The sequence below is a fragment of the Archocentrus centrarchus genome, chromosome 5, assembly GCF_007364275.1.
Source record: "Archocentrus centrarchus isolate MPI-CPG fArcCen1 chromosome 5, fArcCen1, whole genome shotgun sequence".
NCBI classification, from domain to species: Eukaryota; Metazoa; Chordata; class Actinopteri; order Cichliformes; family Cichlidae; genus Archocentrus; species Archocentrus centrarchus.
In genome coordinates, this window is record NC_044350.1 from 33444397 (window position 1) to 33467828 (window position 23432).

The 23432-nt window shown below is 39.1% G+C and overlaps 1 protein-coding gene across 1 annotated transcript in view; it reads left to right on the forward strand.

The window, feature by feature from the left end:
* Positions 1 to 23432, forward strand: part of grip2b (glutamate receptor interacting protein 2b) — a 248899-nt gene that overhangs the window by 191072 nt on the left and 34395 nt on the right. Inside the window, exons 2-8 of the mRNA XM_030729393.1 lie at positions 11643 to 11720; positions 15566 to 15701; positions 15869 to 16014; positions 17861 to 17947; positions 18747 to 18822; positions 22538 to 22683; positions 23115 to 23262. Of these exons, the coding sequence (XP_030585253.1) occupies positions 11643 to 11720; positions 15566 to 15701; positions 15869 to 16014; positions 17861 to 17947; positions 18747 to 18822; positions 22538 to 22683; positions 23115 to 23262 (817 nt within the window). The remainder of the gene's footprint in view (positions 1 to 11642; positions 11721 to 15565; positions 15702 to 15868; positions 16015 to 17860; positions 17948 to 18746; positions 18823 to 22537; positions 22684 to 23114; positions 23263 to 23432) is intronic.

The window sequence follows — 23432 nt, forward strand, 5'->3', positions numbered from 1 at the left end:
GATAAACGTAAAATAGATTAAAGTGGATAAGATTTAATATTTAGCTGCAAATCCTTTGCTTGCAATAATGGCACCAAACCTGTGACTCACTGACATCACTCTTTCAGGGGTTTTTTTTTTAAAGGGGGTGGGGTTGGGTGTTACTCCCTTCAGTCTCTTCTTTAATGGGTTAAATGCTCTATAGGGTTTAAGTCTGGAGACTGACGAGGCCGGTCTAAAACTTTCCACTTCCTGCCCCTGATGAGCTCCTTTGTAGTGCTGGCAGTGTGTTTGGGGTCATTATCTTGCTGCATGATGAAGGCTCTCCCAGTAGTTTGGTTGCATCGTCCCAGAATTTCTGAGGCTTGTCTCTGTACTTCTTGCTAATCGATGGTTTGCATCTTCTGGTGAAGCTTCTTTACTTCTGTTCATGAAGTCTTCTGTGAACAGTAGATTGTGATCCCTTCACTCCGGCCCTCTGGAGGTCACTGCTGATGTCACTAACAGCTGTTTTAGGTTCTTTCTCTCATCAGCTGCTGTTGTTTTCCTCAGTCTACCTGTTCCACATCTGTTGCTTAGTACACCAGTGATGACTTTCTTCTTCAGCATGTTCCAAATGGTCGTGGCAGTGACGCAGTCGGCAGGTGCTCACTTTGCAACCGGAGGGTTGCTGGTTCGAGTCCCCGTCTTAGCCCCCGTCTGAGCCCATGCTGCCATTGTATCCCTGGGCAACTTAACCCACATTGCCTAAGTGTGAATGTGGTTGTGTGTTTGGTGGTAGTAGCTTACCACCACCAGGTGTGAATGAATAGTGCATGAAATTGTAAAGCGCCTTTGGTGTCTGGAAATGCATTATTATTTTATTATTATTATTATTATTAGACCTAAGCAAAGATAAAGGGATTGGCCTCACTTTTCAAATACTTTTGGGAGGGGAGTGTACCAAACATTGCTACACTTGAGTTTTATTCTAAATTACTTAAGCACAGGCATAAAACAGAAGTTTGATTCTTTGGCCTTTAGTTATAATAAAGTGATGGCGAATCAGTTGGGTTAAAAATTAAGCTCAGAGTATAGAGCACAGAGAATTTTGATAACACATTTTGCAAATGAAGATGTCTCAGTCGGCTGTGAACAGTGAGACCATGAAATTAAATCGTGCATTTCAGCACAACAGTCAGTATTTTTATGCAGCATATTTTTAACGAACAAAAAAAAAATATACCCTTTAGATTACAGGTGAAAGCCAGCCATTTCTCCTTGACATAACTTTGTTTGATTTCATATCAACATAGGTTTCAAATGTCTTTTTTGCTCTTACACCACTAATCTCTATATCATAAAAAGAATAAGCTCTTGAGATGACACTAAGATCCAAAAAATAAAAACCTAAAAAAATATAGTGAGACTTCATAATGTCAGAAAACTGTCAAATTTATGTGTATTTTATCTCACACTTTCGTTGTGTTTGTCAGGTTATTGGAGCGAACAGTGTGTCTTAGATAGAATTTAGCAATTTATAACCATGAAGATGTTTTGTTTGGGATGAGACAAAAAGACAGATACTGTTGTGAGCAGTGAAGTCTTTCACTCTGGGAGAACAAAACAACATTTCTAGGAAATTTTATAGGAACAAAATGTGTTAGAGAGGTTTGCACAGTTAAGGTTGTTATTATAAATACAAATACATGAAAAAGAACATCTTTCAGTTAACTGTGTGTTTCAGGCTGATCATCAGTGAATGCTCTGTGTCATCCGCTTTAGAAAGTTTTCACAGATATACTTTAACAGGAGTTTAGCTTGGCAAAAAAGAGATAAAGAGGTGATACAGAGAGAAAAACATGAGATCATTAGAACTAAAGTGTTGATGAGACCCCTCTGCTGCCCCCCCATTCTACCCTCCAACCAGATCCATACAGGCTGCAATTACCACAACAGACAAGCTATTAACCATCCTAATTACTGCTTGTTCCTTCCACAGATACTCAGTATGTGTGGGTGCGAGAGATCTACAGTGTGTGTGTGTGTGTGTGTGTGTGTGTGTGTGTATGAGCTGTTGGATGAGGGGGCGTAAAAAATTTTGCAAGAGGTGACAGAACTTGTATGTGTACAGGTCAGGATAACTGAGTATGCGCACTGTACATGTGTCTGCTTTATATGCACTGAGTGGGTGGGCGGTGGGGGTGGGGTGGGGGTTAGTGTTCACGTGTGTGGTATTTTGTACTTTTTTTTTGTTGTTGTTGTTTTTCTGTCTTTTTTATCCATCTGTGTGCCAGCTTTGTCACAAACAGCAGCTAATTACACATCTTCACTGCATTCAGCATCATAATGGCAGCAATCAGACGCCTTAGTATTCAATAACCTGGAGCCTGTGTGTGTTTGCATGCATGTCACAAACACGCATGCACACACAAACAGACACACACGCTTGCACACACACACACACACACACACACACTGTAGTGATTTTCAACAGGCTTTCTGAGCATTTTCAGTTCTGCTACTTTAACAAATATATATTGCATATGGAAACCGATGTCAAAATTATACACAGAATTATTTTCTATAAATTCTATAAATGGAATTCTATGTTTTTGTGAACAGTTCTCATGAAAACACCAGAACTAAAGATGTTTCAGTCAGTCTGGTCTACATCTTGCCGGTCAGCTCCGATCTTTAAATTCTTTATAGAAAGCCAGTCAAAGTCCATTACACAGAATCAAAATACACTACAGTGCCTGTGAAATGAAGGTATACCAGTGACAGGTTCACTGATGTGTTTTTTTAGCGTGTTTTACACCGACACTGAAACTCTGAGGAATAAAATATATAACTAGTTTCAGATACATAGGCATTTGTTGTTGTAATGAGCTTCATTACAAGGCAGTAACAATTTCAAGGCAGTCTGGCCTAAACGGGCAGAGAATATTTACTAACTGTATCATTAATGGATGAGAAAAACACAACATAACCTAAAGGCTGCACGGCTCTCTCCTAGCCCAGCATGTTTGATTTTCAGGAGATTAAAAAAATTATAATTTTAAGGGTTAAAGTTACTTGCTTCAGGTTATACAGGTATTTCCTCCATTATTCAATGAAATTCATGGCTGATATCAAAGTGATGTCACTTTGGCATCTACTAGGCTTTGTGGCAACTCCTTCATAATGTTTTTGCTGTTTTTGCACAACCAGAATTAGTCTCCTGAGAAAAATATGTACATGGATTATTATAATTATTTAATTATTCTATAGATGTATGAAAACTTATTGTTGCTACACAGCAAGACACTTCTGATTTTTTGCCAGGCAGAAAAATTAATTTCTCTATGGGGATTAATAACAGATATCTTATGTTAGGTTCCTGTTACCTGTCAATTACATTCATGCATCTACAAAAAATGATGGCGCACATATGTATCAGTTTCATTTCTCTCCAACCAAAATTAGCATAAAGTTGGTTGTGTCCTGGTTGTTTTCTGTAGGTCTGTTTGAAAATATACTGATGTGTTTTTCTTAGAACAGTTATTCTTCCAGTCTTCCTGCACTGAGCAAACAGGTGTGTGTCTTTACCTGAACACTGCAGCAGCACACGCATTCTTTTGTTTTGTGACGCCTACTTGGTGGTTTAGTGAATATCCAGTTGATTATAATTGTGTATTCGCTTAAATGTCTTATTCAACAAAATGAATGGGCTGAGTTACTCTGTTCACTTCTTTTCAGTTGCATCTTGTGTTCTCTTTTGTGTACCTTGAGAAGCTTTACTTGGTCGCGGTGCATTCTTTTTATATGAAGACTTCTTCCACTTTCATACAAACATTGTACCTGGCAGCTGCTCACTGCAATCACCGTGCACTCCAGTAGTTTCAGCTCATTCAAGTGCAGTATGCATATTAACCCAGGCAACAAAATATCATAAATAGGATGTTATTATGTTAATATTTGCTATTGTGTACAGTCCTGCTACATTCTTGATGTGTTCTTCCAAATAGATTTTCATTCACCACAGCTGTTCTTCAGAGTCACATTGAAACTGGTCAAAAACATTTACCCATGCAGATCTGCTCTTGTTATGATAATGTGTCATATTTTCATTGTTGTACATGAAGGCCGGAGTGAAAACTCTCAGTTTATTCTTGCAGTTATAAACCCTTTGGTCTCCCTGTACTCACTAATGGATCCCTAAAGGATTTCCTTAAAATGAATGACATTAATTTACTAATAAGATTTTCTGCTGTGTATAGGTATGTGCATCATAGGAAACACAGTGAGGCGACAGGTACACCCACACTGAATGTGCACATGCATGTTTGTGAGTAAGTTGTTGGGGTGTTGTTATTTGTCCCTGATAAGTACTGTTGCACAGTAAAACTATACAGCTGTGAGTTTTTGTGTGATTGTTAAATAATGAAACGGTTAAACTAAGATTGTGTGAAGATGTATTTTCCTGATTATGTGCTTTCAGACCTTAGGTCAGGGTATGATCATACGGCTGTGTGTGTGTGTGTGTGTGTGTGTGTGTGTGTGTGTGTGTGTGTGTGTGTGTGTGTGTGTGTGTGTGTGTGTGTGTGTGCGCGAATCTGCCGCGGGCTCATCCTCTGCCTCTCAGGCCTGTAGTCGGTGTTATCTGCCAATGTTTATGCTGGTCTTGACCTGATACATACACATGTCAGTGTTGTGCATGTCAGTAAATATCAACTCATCAGTTTCAAATTAGAAGCTCAACATTTGTTTCGTCTGTGGTTGAGAGAATAGTAGAAGGGATTCGGGGAACGGTCGTGTAAACTAAACATCGGCACAGTGTGTTGACTCGTGAATAAATACCTCAGTGCTACCTTCCTATTAATATTTTTTGTTCTCCTGACACCTGATTCCAAAGTGTTTTCCCACATTCACATCTTGATTCATGTGACACTGATGACTCACATGACTGTTATGAGGAGTCACCATTTGAAATGCAAATATCTGGGATTTGCAGATCAAAAGACTTTCAGACATCTAGTTTAACACTGGGCAACACTTTTATCCACATGTGGGTCATTTCAGCAGCAACTGTATTTCCATATCAGTTCTAACTGTTGAGCTACTGTCTGTGAAAGCTTCCCCCGACCAGAGACTGAACCTGTCAGCATACCAGGAACAGGATCTGGACTGTTGCTCAGTGGTCTTCTGAACAGATAAAAGTAAATTTTGCGTTTCATTAAGAAATCAATATCTTCAAGTCTGGAGGAAGAGTCGAGGAGCACAGAATCCAAAGTGTTTGAAATCCAGTGTGAAATTTTCACAGTCTGGGATGATTTGAGGTGCCATGTCATCTGGTGGTGTTCGTGGTGGTTCGTCTACTAGAAGATTTTAGAGCATTTCATGCTTCCATCTGCTGACAAGTTTTATGGAGATGCTGATTTCCTGTTCCAGCAGGACTTATCTCCTGCCTGCAGCGCCAAAACTACTTCACGTTATTATTACTATGCTTGGATGGCCTACTAGCACGCCTGACCTGAACCCCATTGACAGTCTATGGGGTGATTGTCAAGGGGAAGATGAGAAGCACCCAACTCAAAAGTACAGATGAACTGAAGGCCGCTATCAAAGCACCACAAGCTGCTCTTCTGTGCCGTTCTGCACTAATGCAGTAATTTGAGGTATAGGAGCAGAAGCCTCAACTAAATCTAGAAGCATAAATTTAATTGTGATGGACTTACTTTTCAGAAGTAGGACATATGCTCGGACCGTTGATCACATTCTAATCATATGAAATGTGTATTTCTCACTTTCATGTGCTGAGATGAAGATAAACAAAAGAGAAAGTCTTGAAATATTTCACTTAATTAATATAGATATCTGAAAGTTTGCATTTTTTAATGAATTGCAGAAAAAAAAAGATATTCTAATGTTACCTAAATATGTGCATATGTGCATGTTTCTGTAAAGGCTAAGTGAAAGCTTGAGGGTGTTCTGCTGGCTACTGCAGAGACGTGTCTGTTAGTATTCCCTTCATGCATGCATGCATGCATACATACAAAGACACTTTCACACTCATAAATACCCGCAAAGCCTAGCAGGTGTTTCTGTATTAAAGAGGATGCTTTAAATATGACGGGTGACTTTTTTTTGACCTACAACCCCATAAAACACAGAATATGCTTCATATGCAATACACTACTGTGTGTGTAAAGTATCATATATGTATTTATATTTTTGTCAAGCTCACAGATTTTCCGAGCTGCATATTTTTATTCATTTGTTTGCAATGAAAGAGATGCATGTTTGCAGGGGCGGCCAGGCCGAGGCTACAATTCAATTTAGGGCGACACAAAAATCGGTGTCTTGCTCCGAACAGCACGGAGCTGCAGGCTGTATTGTCACTATTTTTGTCACTCACTTTTTCATTTGCTCACACAGGCAACAGTGAGTGAACATGCGCATTAAAAATACATCACTATGAATCTCATATCATGGGTTTCTCACGTCTTTTAAAATTCTGCTAATCAAAGCCAAGGGAAGTGCAGCAACTGCAACGGGCAAAAATCCAACTTATTCCTGTGAATATTTTTTGACAAGGAATGTTAGCATACTGCAACTATTATAACTGTGTATTAAAATTAAACATACAAAAAAAATAAATAAATAAAAGAAACAGCATACCAATATTGTAATTTCTGTTCATCTGATTAGTTATGTTTGAAAATAATAAACTTTAAAAAACATTTTTATGTAAAAACATGCATTTAACAGTTGTTTCATTCTTGTCACAGAGCGATAATTCTGAACTTAAAATCTGTTTTACAGAAATGATCTGTATTTATCCAATGACATCCATCCTGTTCTGTAAAAGCTGCCCTGCGCATGCTAAAGTCATTACTGTCTCTGCTTGAAAAGATGTTCACGCTGTAAACATTCTGCCAGCGCTTCTGCTGTAGGAGGAAATCGGGCCCGACGCCTTTTCTATAACTCAACCTGTTCAGTGAGCTGACAGCGCCAGCAGTCATTAGCCTAATCACATTCAAATTATTCACTAGGAGACACTAATTTATCAGAAAGTGTTGGGGAATCGAGAGGAGAGGCAGAGAAAAAGAGGCCTTAAAAAGGAAACACATCAGTGTGAAAATGATATGTATCCATTCATTCAAGAAGACTAGTATTGCTACCAGATCATGTGCTGTGCTTCCAAACGCCTGCTGTGACAAACATGTTTGCAGTGAGCTGATACCTCAGTCAGAGAAACTCTGGCATTGGAGATATGTGGGTTTGGAGGATGAGAGCTGCAGATTGCTGGGGGTGGGGGTTGTGACTAAACTCGGTTTGTCTTACATCCAGTCCGTGCGGCAGAGACGGCCAAGTGGCCCAAAGCATCCCTGATGTCTTTGCAAGTGTGCAAGTTACTGTTTGTATTTTCATGCATACTTGACTTTTGTTTTCACACATTTTGCATGTAGGCAAATGTGGTGCAGATTTGGTGGTGAAATCATTTTGTGTATGCATCACTTTCTGCTCTAGAGACCTGCACATGTTTGTGGAAAGGCTTCTATTTATTTGTGTGTGTGTTTGTGTGTGTGTGTGTGTGTGGATGAGCAGCCTCTAGGGTCCATTATCCTTGTGACAGGCCCACAGCTGGAACAGCCAACCAGATAACTTATGAAAGCAGTTTAAAGCTAAATTGAATCCAAAACTTATGAATTATTAAACTTATTACACCTCTGTGAAGATCTCTAAACTCCGAGACACAACAACAATGGCCTCCTTTCCGCTGTTACTGCTGGGAAGAGAACTGATTTCTAAGCATTTCCAGTGGGACAGCACTGCATATTTCAAATTGTTAGAAGGCAGAAAAATGTGTCATGTATAGAAATTGTTAGAGGGAAATCACTTTATATATTGAGGGCGCAGACAAATTTGTCACATGATAAAGTTGCTGAACTGTTTCTTGTTATGACATCAAAAGCTCGATTTGATTTGTCAAAGGATTTGTTTTTTATGTTAACCCTGTGGCAATTTAGAATTTAGATTTTTTATTTATTTTTTTGCTTTGTTTAATATTTAATTGTGATTTGCTCAGTGCAGGTGGTGTGATTAAATGTAAGTCTTAAAGGTACAATGAGAAGTTCACAGCTGAGGAGCAAAGCTGACAAAAACCCAAACCTGTATTGGAAGCATACAATAAAATTAATTTAACCAAATATTTTTTAGGAGTTATTTATATATCAAATATCTGAACATCGTGACTGATTATGATGTTCAGATGCAGAAAAAGGATATCTAGGTAAACTTATTTCAGTCTTCACTCATATGTTGACCTAACCTTTGGCTCCTTCATGGTGTCAACTGAATGAGCCATAAGGCAAGCCACTGGGCCAATATATAGGACTGAATGCTTTTAATATTAATGCAGTTCCCACTGTCACAGGCATACACTAGTGGTAAACAAAAAGGGTTTATGTGTACTTTATATCCTTCTGTCTCATCTGTTTATCTGCTCCTGCTTGGCTCTACTATTTTTAGTCCTGTCAGTATCGGGGAAGGTAGACGTCGCAGGGAAACGGCGACCACACAGGAAGATACTAGCAGCAATGTGGCAAGCAGAGATCATAGAATGCCAATAAAATTCAGTGACATGTAACAACAACAGCAGAAAAAGTGTTGGTCCTGGTGGAACTGAATGCGCGATGCTTTCTGGACTGTCTGAACATGATGTGGCTTTTTGCCTCTGATGATTAGGCTTTTAAAATGAACCTAAGAGCTCGTTCTCTGGTCCCCAGCATTACACCACCCCAATCTGAAGTGGAGCAGATGAGCAGTTCTGAACCATGTAAAGCCTGAAAAATTCCATTTTTTATCGTGTTTATTGATCGTCTGCTAAAAAAAAAAAAAAAAAAGAAAGAAATTTGCACGAGTTTTGATTTGTATATTTGTTACATTAAGCTTTTTTTTTTTTGCAGGCTGTTGCTTTAAAATGTATTGTGCAATTTATTTAGGTTGATGATGTATTAGTCTCAAAAACTCATGTATCACAGGGTTCCAGCCAGCGGCTGATCACCCATGCTGAGGTCGCCTTGCGCCGGGCTGAGACTTTCAGCGGTTCGCTATCGGAACTGTTCTATCCCTGCAAATAGCAAGCGGCGCGTACGCCAGAGATAAAGAGATAAAGAGAGCTCACAGGACAATCCCAAGAGCTCGTCTTGTTTCTTGTCTTCATAGACTCACAAGGATAACACACTAACGTGTTGCTTAACAATAGCTGCAGGTAAACGTGCATCTTATTTTCAGACCACCTTAAAACAGACGGATCCACACTCCTTAGCGGCATCAGGTCACGTGGTCCAATCAGATTCAGGTGCCTTCAGCGACCCGTAGGACCAACCATTACCAGACAATATTACATACGTATTATCCAGCATTTAGCATTAGCCCCCAGTGCACATATACGCCTGGCTGAAATTTTTTTTCTGGCTAGAGCCCTGTATCAAATATGATACACTCGGCATTAAAGGGTTATTAAGATAAGACTAAGGAACATACAGAGATTTCTTGAGTTATTAGTTAGCTATAGAATGAAAGTGCCTGGTTAATCTCGACTAGTCGTGTCCCACAATCGTGAATTTCGGCCGGCTAACAGAACTGCAGTTCCTTTGGTACGGCTACAAATCCTTTTCAAGTGCTTACCGTGCTAATGGTGGTAAGCTGGTTTAAAATGTTGCTTTGGGTGCTGAAAAGCATTACAAATATGCATTTATTTTGGCAGATTAGCTGAGGCGTTTACGTTTAAGCTGTGGTATAAATGTCCCTGGTTTTAATGCAACTTAACAACACATCTGACTTTGTGTATGAAAGTAGCTGGGAAGTGGTTTATGAATTGTTAAACTTCCCATCCCTCTGATGGAGCAGAGGTTGTAAAGTAGGACACATCCTCTCCCCTCAAGAGTCACAACAACAACAACAAGCTCAGCTCTGCTGTCACAGCTGCTGTCAAACTAAGTTAAAGAGTGCGGGTTAGCAAAATACTTAATATCCTTAATATATCATAGATGAGTCCTTAAAATATGTGCATTAATATAATTGCACCCAATAAAAAATGCAAAAGAAAAAGGAGAATTACTGCAGACAAATGAATGCTTCTTCATCCAAAAACTCCAGACTCACTCTAGCACAACAACACAACAGAACAGCTGCTTTGATCTAAATGAATGCATAGTGTGTGTTGACAGTCGACAGTATTCAAATTTCATTGTTGTACCTGTTCACACAGTTTATTTTTTGCACATTATTGTGCTATATTATCCTTTATTTTCTTTTCCATTCTTTGGATCCTTTGTCATTCTTCTCTGTAAAAAGCAGAAAGCCACAATTCATGCAAAGCCAAATCAATTTAGCAGCTATAAATAAAAAAAAAGCAAAGTTGCAGTCATATTCTCGCTTGTAGATGGAGCACACTGACACCACCTACAGGCAGAATTACTGTTGTGTTTGTTAGCTGGTCTGGAATTACAGCTGCAGCTGTGCAACTGGATCACATTTTCATATCTATGAGATTGTATTCAAAAGTCTCTTCCTTCATTGGCAGAGACCTCCCAATGAAAGTAAAGAGATTACTGCAAATATCTAGACGAGCAGGCGTTGCGACGTTTAATTTAAGTTTGTATGCAAGATTCCCTCCTGTGTATTTAATTTAGCAGTAAAAAAAGGGCAGCCGATCTGAGCAGAAGAGAAATAATAACTTATCAAATATTAAATCCCTTGTACATATCTGCTGTAAAGTCTCTGCCAGAGACTATAAACCAGGACATCTGTTCCCCCAAATGTGACATAAAATAGTTTTGGCCTCTGTTTCATCGTCCAACCTGGCAGGAGACTCCCTTCATCAACTCTTCAGGGTATTTGCCAATGTGTCAACCTACTTATAATGAGTTAAAGTGACAGTGTGTAGGTAACTGGAAAATCTCCCTTATGTGTAATCTTCACACAGTGGTGTGCAAAATTGATGCAATTGCAGCTGTGGTATTGCTAAGGAGATTATAAATGAGGGGTGTTTTTCAGCATTACACAGCTATTCTTGTACACTTGCAAGGGAGAAAATTCCCTTGAAGAAGTGTTTAGAGAACATTTTGCAGCTCTAAAGGCGGGAAGGTCAACTGTGTTTGCATCTGTTCGGTGGGCAGGAAACCTCTTTAATCCTTGAGGGAAACAAAGATTGATAAAACTAAGAGATGCACCACTGCAGGCTCGTCTTAACATTCTCTGTCATGGATCAGCTATCAGAAGTCTTAGTTGCACCTCTGAGCATTAGCATGAGATGTGTTCAGACCAGTGTCACCTGAATTTGGGAGCAGAGACCATTGCTTAATAATACCACCACTGAAGTTGTCATCACAACACTTGTCACTTTTCTCAAGTTGTTAAGCAGCTGTATGCTTATGTACACATTGTTAATAGGTGGTGTTTTTTTTTTTAAAGTTATTACTGTAATTATTCACTCTCTCATCTTTATGGTTTTGTGCTGAGGACTGTCTGTTGACTCAGCCATAAGGTCAATGTTTTTCAAAAAATGTATACCCCAGAAAAACCTGATAATTGAGCTGCGTATTTGCCTCGTCACTGTCAAAATATTGAAGCTTTAACAATTCCAAAAGAAAAAATACTAAAGATGAATTCTGTATCTCTTTTCTCTTTAGATGATGGACCATATGGAAAAACTAAGGATATCTCTGGACCAGAACACACCATGGCCTCAAGACGACACAGTATACCTGGTAAGTGCCCACTAACAACTACCACTCACATCTATCTATCTATCTATCTATCTATCTATCTATCTATCTATCTATCTATCTATCTATCTATCTATCTATCTATCTATCTATCTATCTATCTATCTATCTATCTATCTATCTATCTATCTATCTATCTATCTATCTATCTATCTGTATATATGTTTACCTGATTTACCTGCTATATACAGTGTTTTTTGTTTTTGTTGTTTTTTTGTTTAAGTCATATAAAGAGCAACATGTTTATTATAAAAGCTTTTCAAGAATTTGTTGCCTAATTCACTGGGATTTATTTCTGATTCATTGCTAACCGAAATGGTCCAACTACACGTCATTTAGTTTAATTGATGACAAATAAGTTTCGTGCTTTAGCAATTAAGTTTTTCCTCTGTTGCCATATTTTTAGTGGCTTGCTGTTTCCTTCTGTTATTTTAATATAACGAATGCAATGTAATATATTTGTGAGGTAATATTTATAGTGTTTCCATTTGTCTGATCGTTAAATGTACAATAACTTTCCTCATTTCTCTGTATAATAGAAATCATTCAACAAGTTTTCTTCTGTGCTTTATAAAAATCATTGTAAGATCAGAACTTTATGAATTCCAACATACTCAAAAAAAACCAAAAAACAAATTTAGTGATGGATTCACTTTGGAAAATGTTCACAGCATTCAGACTACATTTGTAAAAGCTTTGCTTTTATGCAAATGTGAACAGCACAAGGACTAATGAATGAATGAGTGCCTTTCTGCTGATAGTGTGCATGTCCCTGTATATGCTGTATAATGCCCATCAGAGATAAATGTGGTGCGAAGCACTTCACTGATCCTGAGCGTTGCCTGAGGGATTTACCTAATCTAGCCATCTATCACACAAAAGCTGTATCTCATGTGTTTGTGTGCACGTGTGTGTGTCCTTTTTTGTGTATGTAGATGGTAATGATACAAATAGACAAATGGGAAGGCAACTCTGTATCATGACAGCTCTGGGGTTTTAGTTTTACTTATTAAGGCTTACTCACTTTATTTACCCTGCCGGCTGTTTTGAACCAAAATTCGTAACCTTTACATGAACGTAGGAAGTCTTACATTTTTCTTACTGGTGACATTTTTGATCGGACAGTTTATACTACAGGAAATGAGTCTGACTTATTGCCGGCAATATAGCTGTCGATTACTGATCAATCTTCGTCCCTACCCTCACCTATGGTCACGAGCTTTGGGTAGTGACCGAAGGAATGAGATCGCAAATATGAGCGGCAGAAATGAGCTTCCTCCAAAGGGTGGCTGGCCTCTCCCTTAGAGACAGGGTGAGGAGTGCAGCCATTCAGGAGGGGCTCAGAGTAGAGCTGCTGCTCCTCCACATCAAAAGGAGCCAGCTGAAGTGCCTGACTAGGATGCCTCCTGGGCACCTCTTTGGTGAAATGTTCCGGGCATGTCCTACTGGGAGGAGGCCCCTGGGGCAGACCCAGGACACGCTGGAGAGATTATATCTCTTGGCTGGCCTGGGAAGGCCTCGGTTCCTCCCAGATGAGATGAAGGAGGTGGCTGGGCTTCTCTGCTTAGGCTGCTGCCCCCACCACCCGGCACCTCATAAGCGGAAGAAAATGGATGGATGGATGGACAGTTATACTAACTACTCTCAAACACCTAAATCTTAACAAAACAACATAACGTAACTGAGTTGACTTAACTTACATGTTTAAGAGTACAGAAAAAAATGACACAATCCTAATTTGAGGTATTGTGCTTGATGCTACTATAAACAATCCCTAAATGACAGCATTTTTCAGTCCATCACATTTTGTTGTCTCATTTTGCTTTAAATTCTGTCCAAATCTCTGATTTTCTTCCTTATTCTATTATAGTGTTGGCATTCAGAGCTAATAAATACAGAACTTAGTTATTCTAAATAAACAGTGTTATTGTTGTTTTTTTATTCATATGTGGGCAGTCCTGATACCTTTGGTTTATGCCTTTCAGTTGATTTTTCATTGTCAAGCCAAATAGAAATAAGTCTTTAGCTTTGTGAACTTTTGTCACACAAATACCTTAAAAGCAGCAAAAGGATGAAGATGACCCGAGCTTTGCAGCTCTGACCTGTGTCTCAGCATCTTTTCCAAATCAAGCATTTAAGTTGTTTACCTCAGCAAGCCTCAACTCACCCCCCAAAATAGTTAGTCCGCTGCAGTTAATAACTGTTAGCAGTTTGATGCAATTCTTCAGAATGTTGTGTTTCCTTTGTTCATGCAGAAGTCTAATTAGGGGTTTAGGGAATATTGCATTATGCAGTTCGTCTGCGCTGCACAGTTCTGTCCTCATGCTGAAAGTGTCAGAGTGGTCCACCAATCCTTGTTATCACAGCCCCCAGCAAGTTCCCTTCAGAGGATTCAGTTGAGGGTTTTAAAAGTACATAACAACCTAAAAGACTATTTCAAAGTACATTTAAGTACATCAGTAGTTTTTATGTCAGTTAGGAAAATTTAGTACATTGTGGCCAGTTTTCCCAAATAATCCTACTATAATGATTGTAGTGTATATAAGTATGTTCCCTATGCCCTCCTGGAAGAGTGGACCAATCTTGATGAAGCTTTGCATAAACATTGCCTAGGGCACAGTGAGTGGTACTGTATACAAATATTTAATACAAAAGCCACAATAGTATATATTTATATATAAGACAATTGGTCCATCCATCCATCCATTCGCTTCCGCACATCCTGTTAAGGGTCGCGGGGGGGCTGGAGCCTATCCCAGCTGTCATAGGGCGAGAGGCAGGGTACACCCTGAACAGGTCGCCAGCCTGTTGCAGGGCCAACACGGAGTGACAGACGACCTTTCACACTCACATTCACGCACTCAGTCACACCTATGGGCAATTTAGATTAGCCAATTAACCTAACCCCAGTAAGTGCATGTCTTTGGAATGTGGGAGGAAACCGGAGTACCTGGAGGAAACCCACGCAAGCACGGGGAGAACATGCAAACTCCACACAGAGAGAGGGAGAGGCCTGGGCCAAGGTGGAATCGAACCCAGGCCTTCCAGATGGTATTCTAACTGTGAGGCAGCAGTGCTAACCACTGCGCCACCGTGCTGCCCTAAGACAATTGGTATAGAATGAAATGTCATACTGTAATATAAACACGTTAGAATGGTGTGTCACAATGTAATGTAGCATCATAGCGTTGTACTAAAATGATCATAGCAGTATGTGTGTTTGTATGTCGCCTTTCTCCCGTGCACAGCGTGGGGGTTTGATAGTTATATTTAATAAATATTGTATTTGTTTTTTAAGGACAGGTACAGATGCAGATTCTGTGAAATATAACTTTCTAGTAGTGAAACATATTAAATGCAGTCTTGATTTAATTTTATTAATTTCGCACATGGAAGAGAACATTTATTTATTAATATTAATATTAATATGAATAATTTACTCTGAAGAGTTCTGTTGTGAATCTTTTCTGCCGGTGAGCTTTAACCTTTAAAGACCTTTTCATCCTGGCAGGGAGTGACAACAAGAGGCAATAAGGCACTCCTAATTCTCATTACCTGATCCTTATCTTGTCTGAAATTCACGTTTTAGTCATTTCAGCTCTTCAGAGCCAACATGAGACGAGTGTCTCCCTAAAGGACAGACGAGAACAAGTGTCTTTCATGTGTCTCAGGTTTGCTTTAATCCAGGAATTAGATGGATGAACAGACACTAACCACTTATTTCTCTCCTGTATTTTGTATGTTTGATGTGGCTCCTATATATCCGTGTACACATCCTCGTGTGTGTATTGTGTGTGTATCGTCTTTACATGTGTGTGTTTGGTTAGAAGCTCTGCGGGGGGTGACTTTGGTGGAGCTGGTGAAGAAAGAAGGTAGCACACTCGGCCTCACCATCTCGGGAGGAACTGACAAGGATGGAAAACCGCGAGTATCAAACTTACGGCCTGGAGGACTGGCAGCCAGGTGGGCCTGTCAGCATCAAAGATGAGGAAAAATACAAACATTCAGACTGTCTTATTATTCAGTAATATACCATAAACTGGTCATTTTAAAATGGAAATAAAAAAATGTGGTTAAAGCAATTCTCATTTGTGCAAGCCTCCACCTGCTTTCATCCCATCTTCATGCAGGAGTGACCAGTTAAATGTTGGGGACTACATCAAATCCGTGAACGGGATAAATCTGACCAAACTGCGGCACGAAGAGATCATCAGCTTATTGAAAAACGTGGGAGAGAGAGTTCTGCTGGAGGTGGAGTATGAACTGCCCCCTACAGGTACATAGGCTGGTTGTTTTCACATGCTTTTTAAAGTCATTAAGTTATGACTTAGTGATGTCAGTAAGGTGCTATCCAATATGACAGATACTGAAATTCATCTGCAGTGTTTTCTTTTTTTTAATTTCTGCAATATCTGTACAATTACAGGATAAAGTCAATGAAATATTTTAATTCTGATTAAAAAATGTAAATGTTAATGTCTGTCAGAGAGTCTAACTCTCTATGCATCTCACAGCAAGACCTCCACACTCACACTTTACATATGACTATACACAATATGCAGAGTATATCTTCAGTGATACTGAACATATTGGCACTGGATATTAATGTGGTATCATCTAATATAAAAGCATTTTCTTGGAAAGATTCAGCTCCTTCATTCATTTCAATGATTCAACTGTTGGCACAGTGACCTGTACCTCTCAATCATAGGGGCTGTCACTGTATAGCTTTAGTTTAATATTATAAAATTTTATCCTGTGTCATCTGAACAATATACAAACTAATGGATTTATTAGTCTGGCCTATTTTATTTCACCCAGACCTGCTGCAGAATCACACACAACAATTTCATTATTACTGTGAACATTTCCACCCTGTAAAAAAACTCTTTTTTAAAAGGTGATTTTGCCAGACTTCTAAACAGATTTGTCAAAGCTGACAAGCCTTCATGTCCAAAGTGGGTGAAAAAGTGAAAGGGTACTTCTTCTCTTCAACGCCTCTCCAAACTTCTCAGGCATCGAGCACAATTCCAAAGAACTACTTGCTAATGCTAATGGCCGCATCGCTAACTGTTACGATAGCGATCTGTTCCAGTAGCTAACTGCTGAAATTCTCCAGTGTTGTCAACTTAGTGACTTTTCAGACCACCTTAGCAACTTCCCCCCCCCTCAAAAGCGACTAGTGACGAATGTAGCGACTTTTTCCGGTGACTTTTGAAGACTTTTGGAGATAGGCCGAAAACCTGAAATCTTCCGCTTTCGCCGTGCTTTGTGTACATACAGCATCCCTTTGTTCGCTTTGGCATCGCCTGGACCTTGCTTCAGCACCAAGCCCCCCCTTATCAATTTCTAGCGACTTTTGAGACAGCCGACAGACAAGTTAGGTCTGATCCAGACATCGACTAATGTTTCACTTTGCAGTTGACATCTTTTAGACTTCTAATCCATGCAAACTTTCAAAGTGGGTAAACATTAATTGGTAAATGTTTGAAGTTACATCAAACTGAAGTCTTTTTAACTCCCTGAAAATGTAACTTTTCACCTTTCAGTTTTGATGTAAAGAGGTGTTTTTTGTTAGAGTTTAGACTAGCTGACTAGATTTACCCCAGAAAACAGCATTCATGGATGTCTACTGCTTGTGGAGTTCTTGATACACTTTGTTGTCATTTAAAGCAGTTTAGAATTTCACCTCCAAAATTGCTTTAAAAAGTATTTTAATTTTATATTTAATTTTAGTATAGTTATATTTTTTAAACACATACATTTAAAGGGATCCTTAATTGAAGCCCATATATGTATATCTTAATCCAGGTGTGCTTTAGTTTGTTATAATTCTGTAACTGAAAAGCTTTCAAGTCATTTTTATTGTTTTACTTTTTTTCTACATCAAATATTAATTCTCCATTGTCACAATTCAAACTTCAGGTTAGTTGATACATTTTATTTATGTTTGATTAAGCAAGCAACAAAAGCACATTGGTATGGGAAAAATTAAACAGTAGTAATATAAATCTCTCTCTCTGTGTGTGTGTGTGTGTGTGTGTGTGTGTGTGTGTGTGTGTGTGTGTGTGTGTGTGTGTGTGTCTGTGTGTGTGTGTATATATATGTTGCTTCACTCAAAGCACCAGACAGCACCTCAGGAGTTATATCAAAGACACTTGACATCTGTTTGCACAAAGAGGGGAACAGCTTTGGTTTCGTCATGAGAGGTAACTGTGAGTTACTGTATGTTTGCAGGGCTATGGGATCAGTTAGGACTGCCATGACATCCTGCTGAAATGGTGCCACCAAATTTAGACACTGCTGCACAATCACTGCTTCCAGCCTTGTGGAGTATAAATTCTGTGATGTTAGAAATAAGACTGTCAAGAAACATGCAATCTTATTTTTCTGAAGTTGGTCTAGTGATTTAAAGAATCCAGGCTTAGTAAATGTACAGATAAATTGGTTAATTATACTTAAGATATGTTGACTCATAGATATGTTGCTGATTGTTGTTTTTTGGCAGGTTATTGTTAGGAGACAATGTCATTAGCACATGTTTGGGATGTGGCTTCTGTTTAACTGAATATCAGTAAATAAAAATAACTTAAGCAGTGAAGTAAACTCAGTATTTATGATTTTGAACCAAATTTTACTCCGAGGAACATTTTTGAACTGCCACCTTGTGATGGTTATGGTTTGGCAATATTTGTCTACTTAATGTTAAAGGAATATCAATTGCTTTGTTTCTGCTGATCATCTAAATTTGCACTTGCAGATTTGAAACTAAGGTTTTAATCTCAGATTTCCTCACAAATGATGCATTAAAAGCATCTTAGACTAAAAGTATTGCGATTTGGTGCTATACAAATAAAATTGAATTGAATTAAATAAATTGTTTGCCCGCAATATCTGTATCACTTGCTTTAGTTACCATAATGTGGATAAAAATAAGCTGATATGATATTTCTTTGTCGTGTGTCTCCAGAATTTAGTGTAAACAGCTTTGCCCTGCTCCTCTCACAGGTGGTACCCATGAGGACTGGCACAAGTCACGCCCCTTAGTGGTCACCTATGTCAGGCCAGGAGGCCCTGCAGACAGGTACTGAATGATGCATGTTTAAAAAGGCATAGCTTATACACATACAGGTGACAAATTAAAATCCACGTGTGTGAATGCAAAGTCACATGCATTCTCCAGTACAGTTACACTGACACATCTGAGCAAATGTACAAACACATATACAGTCAGAGGCAGAGACAATTTTGTCTTTCTGGGAGGTGAAAAGGGCAGCGTCTTCCCATGAAAATGATGTCTAGGAGAAATAAAAGCCAGACAAGAATTGGCCTCCATCAAGTGTAAACTAACAGCAGCACAGCTCAACCCATTCCCATCAGGAGTCTGGGAGATTTGTCTGTGCCTTCATGCGAATAGACCCCAAGGATAATGGCGTCATTTCCAGTGACCGTCACTGGCATGTTGACAGTTATGTGTTACTCATAGCTGCAGTGGCATGAATCAACATATCCCTTTAATGTTGTCAGCATGTGTCTGTCTCAGACTCAATGTTTAATGCATAATACATGACATTTTCATATAAATGTCAGCTTTGTTGCTGTTTAACTGATCTCACACAGTGATGATTAAGCCTTCTATAAATGGTGGGGAAAATATTGTGTTGCAAAGAAAACAATGCCATATATAAAATAGATACACAGACAGATGTACAGTTCATGTCATGAATGAAATGTAGTAATTTTAGACTCTTAATGATTTCTTTGAACTTTTCTCTTCCCAAAGTGGAGTAATTATACAGAATAATTATATATGATACGTCATTGGGTACCCAAGTTTAGAATTTATTTTGGATTTTCTCTTATCGACACAGAGTCAAAACTATACATACACCCTCACTAATATTTGGTTGAATGTCCCTTAGCGGGTTAGATCATGACCAGATGCTTTTGATGGCCATCAACAAACTTCTGGCATAATTCTGGCTGAAAATTTGACGACTCTTCTTGTCAGAATTGTTCATTTAAATGAGTTGGCTTTTAAGCATAATACACAAATTTTGAATAGGTTCGAGGTCAGGCTTTGGGAAGTCCTTTCCAGAAGCTTCATGAGCCATTTTTAAACAACTGCAAATACCATGATCATCAGTTTAAACCGCTGTACATAAGCACAAGTTATTTGGACTTTGCCAAGGTCCAGAAGAAGACCCAAACCCTCAGATGAAAGGAAATTGATTAGGATGTTCAGGAACAACCCAGGAACCAGTAAGGCCGAAGCCTGCCATGAACTGGAAACTGCTGAAAACCACCATCGCTGTCCACAGTGAAGCAGATATTTATTTTCTTTTTAATTCTATTTGTCACTCATCAACACTAGTATTAAATAAACCTCACTGCCCAAAAGTTCCAATCTTCTGCGTTGCTCAGCTGTCACTACACAGGTAAAGATTCAAAATAACCTCCTTTGATCACTTAGCAGCTGCAGTCATTTCCTCCTAGAAATTCGAACTGTAAGTTGCTATTTTTATTCTGCTGGGTTCAGTTTTGTGATTGCTGTGCAGCAGTATTTAGGGCAGATGCAAAAATGCCTGAGCACTAAGCATGAATACTTAGTGTATCATGTTTCTGCTGATTGAGATTTTATGCTTATTTTGGACACTATCATAAGGGCTTAATTGTAGCCATAAAATCCATTATTGATTTATCAAAAGTAATTGCAAACCTGGCAAATATTTTTTTGTTGCCAAACTGGTTATCTTCATATACAGAAGTGTAAACTTTTCACACTAGTTCACAGACAGAACTGGCAGACCAGGACAGAGATTACAGATTAAATTCTTACTATTGAGTTATTTCACCCTGAAGCTCATCTAACACAGTTCCAAAGAAAATCATCTTCAAAATGTGGGTCAGTCCCAGGGAAACGAATGAGATATTCATGCTGCTTTATATCCCATTTAAATGCCAATTGGAAAAAAAAACTTAATCCACAGCACCATATAGTCCCAGGAGTGTCTACATTTTTAGAATTACCCAGTGGGAATTAAAGTGCCTTCTCTGAAAGTGTTAGAGACCCATGGTGTTTTATACAGGGCCACAAAGAAACCACTTTCACTTCATTGTCAGAAACAGACAGAACGAACTGCAGGTCTACAGACAGACTAAATGTTTTGTTTCAATCAGCACAGGATACCACCTTTAAATTAAAAATCCCCTGACAGTTTAAAATATCGCCTGTTGGTCTTGTATCTTTTCACGTGCTTATGCTGGTCCAACAGCCTGTATGTAGTATGTATGTCATTTTGCACCAATATTCAGAAACTGATGAAAAATCGTATACCTGTCAAGGCCCGCTCCTGTCACACAGAGTAATTCCTGCAATAAAAGAGCATTTGGGTCATGGCTCAGCTTGCATCATGTTGTTGAAAAGCTTCAGGGCAACCAGCATCATGTTTGAAGACATCTGGCTGCTATGATTACAGCTCAGTTTTACTCACGCTCTGACATCATCAGCATCTATCAGTGCTCTAACGCAGCACACTGCATTAAAAATTCAAACTGTTGCGTATTCATTTTGTGGAAGTAAAAAATTGCCTGAATGGTGCTGTTAAGTGCCTCTAACAGCACTAAGAGGTCCTGCCTGTGAAAGCATTTTTTTTTTTTAAACTATGGACTGACAGCAGATCAACATTTTAAATGCTGAAGACCTTTTCCTGCTGTTTCTGTGTGTGTCCTCAATTTGAAATGAAGGTGAAATTTTCCTGCAAGTCTCAGACAGATAAGAGGAGAGAAAAGAGGATGATGAGATCACAACACAGTATTGTGGAAGCAAAAGTTGGGAGAAGAAAGGAGCTTGGATCTAACAGAGCAGAAAGGAAATGAGCAAGATGAAGAACTGAGATGTTAAAAAAAAAAAACAGGGCTGAGCGGATGGAGTGAAGAATACAGACCATGTAAGCAAAGGAAAGAGAAGGTGATGTGATATTTCACCATTTTTAACCTCTTATATGCTCGCTTTTGCAACATTTGCTCAGTCATGCAAAAGTGAGCATATGTGAAGGAGTAGTGAAAGAGGAGAATAAACTGTTGACATGTTGGAGTGAAATAGGTACAGTAATATGGAAGAAAGAAAGCAGGAGCTAAATGTCATGGTCCTGGGCTAGCTTCCAGGGTTTTTTGTTTAATTATTTTATTGGTTCCTTTGTTAGTTAATGTTTATATGTGCCTTGAATGTTCTGAACATATTTAGTCTTGTTCTCAGTTGCTTTAGTTTCATTCCTCCTCTTGTGTCAGGTTTCTTGTGCTAAGATCATTCTTGTGTATGTGTCTTTCCTGTTGCGTTATCTGACTTCCTGCTTTACTTAGAGAGTAAATGTTCCTTCTTCTCTGCTTTTAGTTTTGCTTCCTGTGTCTCGTTCTCCCCGGCTGTCTCCTAATCACCTTCTTTATTGTTTTTGTCTCCTCTTGTCCTTTGTCAGGTTGTCTGTTTCCCTTGTGCCAGTGTTTCTCAGTACCAGAGCTGTTCCTTGCGTTGTCTTTTAGTAGTGTTCAGTTCTGTTTTGGAGTTTTTCTCTTTGGCTTTTGATTACCTTTCCTTCGCTCTAATAAAAGACTCATCTTCAGTTTAACCCTGTTTGCCTCCATGCGTTCTGTATTTGGGTCCTCACTTCTTCCATGCTCCACACGGTCAGTAACCCATCTGACCGTGACGCTAAACAGATATTCAAGATTCTAATCCCCGTCTTCTATAATCTCTGCATCTTAACATCTGATGTCATGTTTTAATCTGTATATGTTTGCAGAGAAGGCACCTTACGTCCAGGTGATCGTCTTCTGAGTGTGGATGGTGTGCCGCTGCATAATGCAAACCACAGTGATGCCCTCAGCGTGTTGGCCCAGTGCGGCCAGGAAGCCCTGTTCCAAATAGAGTACGATGTCACCATCATGGGTGAGAGACCACACACACCACCACACCCACAAAAAGAGACATGAATTAAAGCTTCCAGCAAAATTTCTTTCTTCTCAAATGCCACAGATTTTCTTTTTTTTTTGGGGGGGGGGGGTATTCTTTTGTTGTTGTGATGGCTGTTGATGTGTTGGCATTTTCTGCTGCCTCAGGCTTAGTCTGCCTTTTTTTTTTTCTGGATAAAACAGCTCGGTTTAACTTACCCCAAAAAACACTGCGTAGGCTACCCTGCTTATTACATCGGTTATTCATACTTTCAAGGACATCTGTGCCCTTAAACTTTTCCACCATGCTGTTCTTATTGGTGGAGCAGATATTTAAAGGTTTGATGTCTAAGTTTGTTTGAAAACTGTAAGGAACAGTTAGCAGTAAAAAGTGAAATTATTATAGTAACTTCATTCTTTCCTGATCAGACACACTGGCAAATGCATCTGGTCCGCTGTTAGTGGAAATAGCCAAGTCTCCAGGAGCAACACTAGGCATCACGCTGACGTCAGCCAATCATCAAAACAAACAGGTCATTGTCATTGACCGGGTTAAGCCTGGCAGCGTGGTGGACAGGTATGTATCCTCATGCTACAATTCTCATTCCCAGAGTTTTAAATTGGGCCACTTTGTGAAAGCTGTTCCCTTACAGACACCCAGGAAGTTTCCTTTGGAGTGGGTGCTGTGATTTTTTTCACACTCAAACACATGTTTGTATACATGCCAAATGCAGCTTTGCTTAGATT